General features: G+C 40.3%; 1 protein-coding gene across 9 annotated transcripts in view; it reads right to left on the bottom strand.

Moving 5' to 3' along the window:
• The window catches only part of KIF21A (kinesin family member 21A), a 92,376-nt gene that overhangs the window by 25,030 nt on the left and 56,338 nt on the right, over positions 1-11,008 (bottom strand). For 6 of the 9 annotated variants that reach the window (XM_037387855.1, XM_037387858.1, XM_037387857.1 and 3 more), the window contains 9 exons: positions 10,450-10,649; positions 9,944-10,051; positions 9,413-9,481; positions 9,113-9,324; positions 8,292-8,445; positions 7,718-7,918; positions 5,214-5,315; positions 3,280-3,445; positions 2,749-2,769 (listed from right to left, as the gene is read on the bottom strand). In XM_037387855.1, the coding sequence (XP_037243752.1) occupies positions 2,749-2,769; positions 3,280-3,445; positions 5,214-5,315; positions 7,718-7,918; positions 8,292-8,445; positions 9,113-9,324; positions 9,413-9,481; positions 9,944-10,051; positions 10,450-10,649 (1,233 nt within the window). The remainder of the gene's footprint in view (positions 1-2,748; positions 2,770-3,279; positions 3,446-5,213; positions 5,316-7,717; positions 7,919-8,291; positions 8,446-9,112; positions 9,325-9,412; positions 9,482-9,943; positions 10,052-10,449; positions 10,650-11,008) is intronic. The other 3 variants (XM_037387856.1, XM_037387861.1, XM_037387862.1) reach the window with 1 other exon arrangement.

The raw sequence follows: 11,008 nt of genomic DNA, 5'->3' as shown, positions 1-11,008 counted from the left end.
AATGCTGCTTTCTTGTGTATGCTACATCTAAAAATAGGCAAGAACATTACATCAATCTAGCAACAATGATGCACTTCAGAGGTGTTCAACTGCTGTATTAAACAATGTAACCTTAATTATCAGAAATACAACATTATAAAGAAAGCAGGGTCACAGGAATAGCACTCCTAATTTTCTTTTTTGTTCTACCCTGGATTCAAGCCCACATAAAACCCATTCTATACACATTATTGTTCTAGGTCTTCTGCAAAAGAGAGGAACTAGAGCACTGCTCCTTTCAACAAGGCACAAAAGCAGCATCAATAAAATAAATGCTTTTTTTTTTAAATATAAGATAATATTAAGGTGATGTTACTTCATCCCCTTCTTGTAAAGAACTTGTGACCAGCTTTTACAGGTAACAAAGTAGAAAGTGGGGGATGGCCACAAAATGTGAGATTTTCTTGGTAAGCTCATACCATGTGACCTGACATGTGTTGGTATTTTTCTTCAGTTTGTCTGCAATTCAGCCCCAGGAAGACTGCACAAAACCCCCAGGTAGAAAACAGCAGACAGAATCAACAAAAAGTAAGTAGAACAGGCAGAAAAGCAAGATTCTGCAAGAAGTGAGAAGAGATGAAAGGAGCAATAAAGTTAGTAAAGGCAGAAATTGCTTGTGAGGAGCGGCAGAAATGACTGCTAATAAACCAATGATTGAAGAACAGTGGATAGCTCTTCTAATTATTTGTCTTCATCCTCATGCAAAGACAACTGGACAGTACCAGTACAATGCAGCACACCAGCATAGTTCATCCAGAAGAAACAGCACTTGACCAGCCCTCTCAAGATCTGCACATAGACGGTTGTTAGTCACATCCATGAACCTCCAGATGTCACAGGTGGGAAGGAAAAGCAGCTCCCTCAATTCTTTAAGAAGGAGTCACTCCAGCACTACTCAGGACTCAATTTCACGGTCATTTTAACTCTCCACAAGAGCAGATGGGGTAATGAACGGCAGCCACTTCATCCACAAACTAGGTAGGTGTGCACTCAAATCCCATTTTGAGGGCCAAAGCCTGCACCCGTGATGTACTTTTCTGGAGACTGAACCCTTTTCTTAAATCTATGCTTGAATGCAGGTGCACAACTACACTAGGGAATGCCCAAACTTTTTCAAGCCAAGTGTAATCAAATGGCTAAAAACTTTTGAAGGTATCAGAGCTGAAAGTAGGCATCAAGGGAGTGGGGTTCACCAGCACCTTGGAAGTGCAACCCCTCTCCTTGAGATGGGGCTGGATGGGTACTGCCGCTTGGCTGTCAGGCATCTTGGTGAAACCAGTCTCAGGATCTGCTGCCACCCACACTTCCACCTCTGGGAATCATGTCAGGTTACCAGGGAGCCCCTGCACCAGCAGAGTCCCTGCTAACCAGGCCGGTAGTCTCAGCCTCAGAACCTCACTACAGCAGTGTCTGAACTCCCTGCAGATCAAATGGTTTAGCCACTAGTGATGCGCAACACACATTTTCACTTCGTTTGGATTTCAGTGTGGACTGAGGTTAGTACAGGATAGGCGGCTGAGATACACCGACAGCAAAGTTTCCTTCCTGTAAAGTGTTAGCATAGTCCTCGAGTGGCTTGGGTGTTTTAAAAGCCTCAGATCATGCTTGCAAAGTGTTAAAAAGCTTCTTTAATGAGACATACTCTAGAAAAGTTTTGATGATAGAGCTACTGTCTCAATGCATTTAACAAGGGTCTTTTCACTGTTCGGGTGCTGTTAAAAAGTAAAAGGCTGTCCAAAGCTAAAGAAAATGCAAATGCTAACTTCCTGGCTGGAGGAACATTGCTCTCAAACACGGGTGAGCACATACATGCACACACATTAGGGGACTATTTACATACATTATGATATTATTAACCTTTGAGGTTCCTGAATAAATACTGGCTGTACACAGCAAAATGCCTGACAGATCTTCAGGTGTCACCTGTCAGGAAGCTGGCAAAGTTCTCACCAGCTTACCCTCGATGATGATCTACATGATTTCCAGCAGTCTTGTGCTTTTGACGTGTTTCAGATGCCTATGCAAACTAGCACAGGACAGCATAAGGGGATTAGAAATAACACAAGACAATACAGAAAGAATTGTTACCAACATCAGGAATATTTTTTTCAAGTTTCAAACATAGCCAATTTTGTGGAGGGGAGAAAATAAGTATAATTTATTTGGGAACAATTTAAAAGCAACAACAAAAAAACCAGACTCATCTCCTCAAAATCAGTGAAGTCAGTAACTAAACCCAATTGAAAGAGTGAGATATAATCTGCATTATGTACAATACTTCCATGACAAAAGGAGCTATCTGCAAAAGGTTAAAAATTACCCGCATGTTAAGAATTACTAGTCTTTCAGATGTAAAAAGATTTTGTCACCAAAAAAAGCAGAATTTGTCACAACTACAGCAGTAATGTATCACAAAAGAGATTTATGTTATCTAAACATACTATATGTTTGTAAGCAGCAAGTCCTAAATTTGCAACACAGCTCTGCTTACTGTGTTCACTTCTTATCTGACAAATCTAACTAACATGAGAGCTATGGGTAGTTTCAGAAAGGAAGAAATGCTCTGTAAGCTCATGATAATGAGTACATTTACAGAATAGGTCATGCAAACTTCACCGCTTACAAATTCTAAGATGCACCAGTTAGTGAACGTGAACAAATTAGTAACTCATGCAGCTGTACAGTACACAGAAAGCTAAACATACTTACCCAGCGGTATGCTATCTAGGTCTGTGTAAACAACAGCAACAAGGAAACAAAAGCAACATTCCAATCAAAACATATCCATTTATAAAGAGAAATAAAACAAAAGTACCCAAATGCAGTCTAAATTTCTCTTAATATCATCTCATGAAAAGTAGAATAGATGCTGTAACAGGCATATGATGCCACTTTCAAAATCACTAGCATATGATTGAACAGAACGCATATTTAGAATTTGACATTCAGAAGTTAAAAGCATACCAAATTGTAAAAGCATAGTCTTTTGTAAAAATAACAAGCAGATTATTTGAATTTTAAAAGGCTCAATAATAAAAACACTTTTTTGTTTCCTACGTTTCACTGCCAAGGGGCTATATTTAAAAATTACATACATGCACATCAATTGTGAATAGCATTTAAGATGTTAAAATACAGCATCTATTCAGAAAAGAAATAGCCTAGAATGCCCAGTATAGCATGCAGGAAAGGCACCATGACATGCAGCAGACTACTCAGAATACAAGATGACAAAATTACCTTGCAAAGCATGACCCAGCAAAGCATCAAGTTCGGGATTTAACTCAGCTTTTTCTTTTAGCATATGAAACAGCAGTTGGTTTTGAGTAGCACTAGTAATTTCTGTCTGCTTAAGGCGTCCCTCAAGAACTTTGATCTGAGCTTCCTTCTGAGCTGCTTGGAGACCCTAGGAGAGAAGGAAAAGTTTTATCACAACTCTTTTGTTACAAAATGAGAATTGCCAAAGCTTTTTAAAAATTACAACACAAACATGTACATTGAACCTTCTTCTCACATCTTGAAGATCAAGTGTCCAAAACAACTACAAAAAAAGTCTAAAAAGACTAAAAGGTTATTGCTTTTTTTTTTTTCTTTTAAAAAGACTTATTAAGCAATCATTTAACTTGTGTTCCTCAGACTCTGCCTTGCAAATATCCATCTAATGGCTAAGTTGGAGATTACTCCCAAGTACAGTTTATAGACTGATTTATTTAAAAGCAGCAAGCATCAGGAAAAAAAAAAAAGCTCTATTTTTCACAAACAAGTACTTTTTTTTCATTATTACCTACAATAATCTGTAACAAACAGAAAAGAAAAGCCAAACAAAACCCACCCAAAGCCAGAACCACAATCTTTCCTACAGAACCACTCAGTGAACCTCCAGCTTCTGCTGAAAGATCTCATGCCTGACTTAATCATCAATTCTAAGGGAACTTTGCTAGAACCACGGATTAGTAGAAACTTTTTAGTTGTAGAAAACGTAGCCAAAGAAATTTAGAGAGAATGGTTTCCGAACAGGAGAAACAGTAGGGAAAAAAGAAGGTACAACACATCTTCTCAAAGACTTGTAGGCTAACAGAGGACTTTGAGTGCTAGCGCTTGAGAAGTGTAGTACTATGGACTCACACATTAGATTCTGATTTTATCATGAACCAAAACAACACAATAGACACATTTTGCATGTGGAAACAAACAATAGACAGCAGACATGACCAATTTTGCAGAAAAAATGCACTCTCGCTTTTTCTACACAACAATTACTTATGAGAAAGAGGAGAAACCTTCAATAATGCAGCTTTTTATCACGATAAGGAGAAATTGTTAACAGAGTAAGTCAGGGGCACTTTTCTCACATTAACACTACTGCCAGGAATTAGTTATCCATTCTACTCACCCAGCAGATGAAAAAAAATCAAAAGACTGAAATTTGCAGAAGTCAGTGCGATTGTGGGAACTTTCTTTCCCCCCCCTTTTTTTTTTAATTAAAAAAACACAAAATTTTATTACCTGCATAGTGATTAATCAAGAATGCAAAAAAAAAAGAACAGAATGGGTCAGTGGGACTGTGCCAAAGCCCAATCCAATACCCTTGAAATCATTCATTTCATTCAATGACACTGAGTGTGGCCTCCAAACAGAAAGAAAAGCAGCAGCAAGAGCACATACGTGTGCACAGTATTATAAACTGCAAATACTTATTTTGAAAATATTAATCCCCAAAGATTTCAGAAAAAGCCCCTATTGCTCTACTCAAAAGTAGAAGCTCAACTAAAGTATGCCATGCATCAATATATACATTAAAACAAACTTCGAGGCTTTAAAAAAAAAATATCTAAGGAAATGGCTGAGTTAGTCTTTAAAAAAAAGCCCTCTTTAGGAGCTTGTTGAAAACCATAGAAAGAGGTTTATTTGATTATGAAAAGCTACTGCTGTTATGGGAACAACATGAGGTAATTAGTACAGTGAAGTAGGCTCTGCTGAGGGTCAAAAAACAGGCAACAGGTTGAAGGGGACAACAGATCTCGAGGGCCTTCACACTGAGAACCTGCATGACTCCACAGTGTTGACCAGCTTTACTATGTCTAGCGTGCATTAGTCAGTCTTTATGTCAGCACAGCTGTGCTTGTGGTACATGCCATAGTCCTGGCACACAAAGATTCCACTTAATACATTACCTTATTGATACCCATTGTGAGGAAGTGATCAAGCAAATATCGAGCTTCTGTCAAAGTGCAAGCATTAATCACTGCTGTTACATCCAAAGTCTCTCCTTCTTCCTACACGTGCAACAATAAAACCAGATTGTGAAAAATGCTTTAAAAAAAAATATATCATTACAGTAATCATAGAAAAAAGAAACAGTGAAGATGCTGCAATATCACCCAGTGCATGCCCCCTTGGTACCCCTAAACCACACCTGAAAAATTTACTTTCCAGACTATCCTCAAAACATCCCACAGTGCAGACTCTGCAGCCTTCCCAGCTTTTTCCAGCGTTTCAGTTCCTTTCCTATTCAAAAGTTCTTACCAGCCTCCAACTCAGAGCCCTTCTTTCTGCAGGTTAAGCTATTCACAGTGGATACAGAAACGAGTGCATTTCTTTACTCCCTGCTGCCTTCCTGCATTTGAAGACTTCTCCCCCAGTCTTTTCCTCATTTTTCTTTTGATTATGCTCGGTCAGTATTAAGAATTCTGGTACCCTTAAAAATTATTAAGCCTTTTGTGTTCACTACTTCTTTACTCGTAGAGTCCTGTAACCTTGCACTATACTGCTCAAAATTCAAGAAAGCCTGATGTAAGTAAAGTAGTAGAAGCTGCTAGTGATGTAACATGCACTAAAGCACAGCTCAGTCCAAGGTGGGAGAGCGAGAACTTCTGGCTGCTCACACTTGGACAGCTGCACTCTTCGCTGGGTCAGAAACTGGCTGGCCGGCCGGGCCCGGCGGGTGGTGGTGAGCGGAGTTACATCCCGCTGGCGGCCGGTCACAGCTGGTGTCCCCAGGGCTCCGTGCTGGGGCCAGCCCTGCTTAATGCCTTTATCAATGACCTGGGCGAGGGCACCGAGCGCACCCTCGGCCAGTTTGCAGGTGACACCGAGCTGGGGGCAGCGCTGATCTGCTGGGGGGCAGGAGGCTCTGCAGAGGGGTCTGGGCAGGCCGGGCCGATGGGCCGAGGCCACTTGTAGGAGGTTCAACAGGGCTCAGTGCCGGGTCCTGCCCCTGGGTCACACCAGCCCCACGCAGCGCGACAGGCTGGGGCAGGGGGCTGGGAACTGCCTGGGGGGAAAGGGCCTGGGGGGGCTGGGTGACAGCCCTGGGCATGAGCCAGCAGGGTGCCCGGGGGGCAAGGCGGCCAACGGCATCCTGGCTTGTGCCAGGGACAGTGCGGCCAGCAGGACCAGGGCGGTGATCGTCCCCCAGTACTGGGCACTGGTGAGGCCGCACCTCGAACACGGGGTTCAGTTTTGGGCCCCTCAGTGCAAGACAGACATCGAGGTGGGGGAGCGTGTCCAGAGAAGGGCAACGGAGCTGGTGAAGGGTCTGGAGCACAAGCCCTGTGAGGAGCAGCTGAGGGAGCTGGGGTGGTTCAGCCTGGAGGAGGAGGCTCAGGGGGGACCTCACTGCTCGCTGCAACTCCCTGACAGGGGCTGTAGGCAGGGGCGGGGATCGGTCTCTTCTCCCAGATAACAAGCAACAGGACAAGAGGACACTGTCTCAAGTTACACCAGGGGAGGTTTAGATTGGATATTAGGAAAAAAAAATTCACTGAAATAACAGTCAAGTATTGGAACAGGCTTCCCAGGGAGGTGGTAGGTGGTGGGATCACCATCCCTGGAGGTATTACACATGCATGCAGTGCTTAGCAACATGGTTTAGTGGTGGACTTGGCAGTATTAGTTTTACAGTAGGACTTGGTGATCTCAAAGGTCATTTCCAACCTAAATTATTCTATGATATAAAAATATTGATAATTACAATTCAGACTTCATGCTACCATGTGCCACAAGACCTATGAGGTAGTATGTGGTGGACTCTTCCTGCCAGATCATGAAGGTATGATGCACATTATAAGAATTTTCACATATGGATTTCACAGCTTTTGGCAATATTAAAATTTCCATGTCAATCGTAATAGACAATTTCCTTTTACTAAATTACTATTTGACAAGTCAATCCTAAACATTTAACTCTGCCTGAAAAGGCTCTTTATAGTTATAGAAAGCCACTGTTCATAATTGAAAATATACTAAAATGCAACATAAATAATTTACATAGTTTCTCACATACAAAACTATTTAAATATACTCAAAGTATACAAAAACAATTCAAGGTAGGGGAAGCATATCAACAGATGCAGGAAAAGGATACAAGCTGTTAGCCTTCAGTCCCAAAAATAATATTAATTCAATGGCAGCAGAAAAGAAAGCATCACCTTTGCCATTTAAAAGCTTTGCAATCTTAACTTGCATTACACTATTGACACTAAAACTCAGATTTCAAAGTTCAGTTGTATGAAAACTCATTTGAAACTTCACCTAAGTTTTCACCATTTTTTACTTCCTCATTCAATAGTTATACAGCCAAAACAAAATTCATTTCTAAATGAGAGCATTTTTAAGGCTTACACTGTTGTTTTTTCTTTTCTGCATTTTACCATTTTTGCATTTATATTTGACCTACCTTTGCTTCCTCCATTTGCATAATGTTTGCTTGGCAGTCAGAAATGCTGTCGTTAATGTAGTCTATATTCGCAGTTAGTGATTCCATCTCTTCATTTATGTTTTGGACATTTCTATCTGCTTCACTGCCACCCCCATCCTTGATGAGCTTCTCCCTTTTCTTTGAAAGCTTTTCTCTTCTTTTTGTAAGTTCTTCACGTTGCTGTTTTCCCCAAAGACGTAATATTACATAAAAAGGAATTAGTAAACACTTAGGGCATTTAAGCACAGTATTGTTTTGTTTTCTTTTCTTTGTTATACTTCAACTAACATTATTTCTATAGGAGGAAGTTATACAGATGAATATATTAATATATTTGCGTAAGATCCCATTAATCTGCTTTTTATTTCTTACTAAAGCACAGCAATCCCATGTTCAAATGCTTTCTGGAGTTAAGAGCATCTTCATTGACTGCAATGTGTTCCAAGCCAATTTGCCTACACCACCAACTCAGCAACTCATTTACAGCAAACATAAATGCACGGCTCGGTCTTAATAGGATGATACAGCCAACAGCACGTAGTAGAACACCCACCGTAAGTAACCTGTTCATATCTGCCTCCATATTGGAAATAGTCATTCTCTGCATAATGATATCTGTCACTCTGCGTTCAAGTAACTGCCACTTCATCCTGGCTGCCTTTGAGGAGTAAACTCTGCTTGTCACTGCTTTCCGTTGATATTTCTTCCTGTGATAAATTCAAGAGAAACATACAGCTAAGTCTAAAGTAGTCCAGTTACACATTTGAAAGTGGACATGAACAGCCCAGAATATTTTTCACAGACAAATTTCTTGCAGAATTTCTTGCAGTTTTTCATTGCGTCAGACAGCTACCATCACCCAGCCCTGAGCTCTACTGCATTCTAATACACTGCATTTGAAAAACAGGTATCAAACACTGTGGCATCCTATATGATGCACCATTGAAATCAAATGCCATCTAAGAGTTGTTCCCTATTTAACAAGGAGATCAGATTCAAGATTTCAAACCACAGTAAAAGATCACCAATAAACCAAATACGTTAATTGTGCTATCCAACAAATTTTTCTTTGTACTTAAGAACACTGCAGGCATTGGACCACCATAGGCATTACTCTTTAAGAACAGATTAACTGGATTTTGAAATTTGGGGGTTTCTTAATGTTCTTTAATGTCATTTTATATCATCCCACACTGTCTTAAACCCACAAAACTCAAATTGCATTTGAGACTGGTAAAATGCCCCATTTTATGAGCATTACGTGACAGCAGTTTGAAAAATAACTACAATATGTATCACCACGACATTATCTGCTAGGAAGTCCATGCAATTTTCATTTCTCATAAGAGACTACTAAACCGTTTTAATCCTCACCCTGTTCCATTTGTTGCAGTTACAGATAATGCTTGAACCCTTGCAACAGGAATTCTCATCTTCTGCTGTGCTGCTGTTCTTGAACCATCGTGCTCGACTGATGAGCTAGAACTTGCTTCCTGCATAGGATGCTCAGGCAGACTCAGCTTTCGACTTACTTTTCCTGCCACTTTATCAGACAGAGGCCTTACTTGCCGACGAAGGGCTGTAACCTGAAACAGTGTGAAGGCAGAATTACCTCTCCCCAAAACTGCATTATAAGTCACAGCAATGTATATAATTGCTGGTTTACCACAATACCTCTTCAGTTTTGCGACGTAAAATAACTTCTTGATTTCTTTTCTGAGCTTCCAGAAGCTTGAGTTGATGCTGTGAAAAAATACAAGCAGCTCATGATATTTTTTCCATTATCTGCCACAAGGACTGAACTGTACTAAAAAAACCTTTACATACTAAAACAAGTTTGCAAAACTGTTGTGATGTGAAGTGGTCAAGTCACAATTGTTTCTTGCTCTTTCTGGTGCAGAATGATAACAAGCGTTTCACTATGTGAATTCTCTACCAAAAAGAATACTTGCATGGAAGTAAGGTGGTAGCAACAGTTTTGTTAAGATTTACTAAAAAAAAAATAAAATAATACCGATATACATGTTCAATAAGCTTTCTATTTTTTGTTGCGCTTAACACCTGAAGCTAGGAACTGAGTTACAGAAGGCAAACCAAATTATGTTTGCTGAAAATACAGTGAATGCATATACACATGGTGTGTGCCTGCAAGCAGATGCACATCATAATGATAGATGCTTATCTAGTTCTTTATCTCTCAATCACCTCTCGTTTGCGTTGCTCCTTTTTAAGCTGTGCAATCTCTCTGTTTCTTCTAGATTCAGTCATCCTAGCTTTCTCCTGCTCTTCTTTCATTTGTTTCATCAAGCGAACCTGTAAAGAGGTCATCACTTAGAAAAGCTGTTTACACTGAAGTGCTGTTCCCTGCCCTGACTCACATAGTTTCTCCTCAAATTGCCATCTTCCAGTATATTACATGCTTTTAGCAATATACCTCCTCTACCTATTGTGTCTTCTTCACTCAGTGCTAAAAAACAACTAATAAGCTGTGCAAGCTTCTCCACGTTTGATACTGTATAATTTCTGTTCATTAAGCCTAAAAGCCACCCCTCTCCCCCAGGAATAGCCTAGTCTTCATAACTTTTCTGTTTTCAGACTTCCAAGCAGCTGACAGCAAGAACAGAGTTAACCAGTAGATAAATGCACAGGAGATTTCAACCCACTTTTCAGTAAACATTCATTGTACAACACTTCAATATACTGACACATACCTTGGTTTTCTTCATTTCTGTCACCTCTTGCTGCAGTTTCTTCAGTTGCTTTTCATATTGAGACTGATTTTTAAGCAATCGTGCATGTTCCTTTTGTGCTGTTTGAAGTCTCTGCAGTTCTTTATTCATGGCTTGGAGTTTCTTCTCATATTCTGACTTTATCTTTTTTGCCTTTTCTTCTGAGTAGGTCTCTACAGAACCTAGAGCAAAAGGGTATACTTAATCTGTTTTTGTTCGGGACATTTTCACTTTGCCAGCCACAGCAGATGACTGCTCCCCCTGCTTTTAACATTACCTGGACTGTCTTTGAAAAAATTTATTTGTCTCTAGCTCCTGTCACCTGCACTGCTTCGAACTTTCCACCTTGTATACATTCTTAGCTAAGAGATCAGGTATTAACACTTTCCTTCTGATTTCTTTGCACTAGACAACAAATATCTGAGCACCTGAAGACACAGATACACACATACGTGCATAAGATCGTAATGACAGTCCCAAGAGCCATCAGGCCTAGCATACTTTTTCTGGCACTGATCAAAAGGGAAGGTCTAAGGAAGAA

The sequence above is a fragment of the Falco rusticolus genome, chromosome 5 (genome assembly GCF_015220075.1).
Source record: "Falco rusticolus isolate bFalRus1 chromosome 5, bFalRus1.pri, whole genome shotgun sequence".
Lineage (NCBI taxonomy): Eukaryota > Metazoa > Chordata > Aves > Falconiformes > Falconidae > Falco > Falco rusticolus.
Note: the sequence above shows the minus strand (reverse complement) of the source record. Positions and strands in the feature narration are given on the sequence as shown.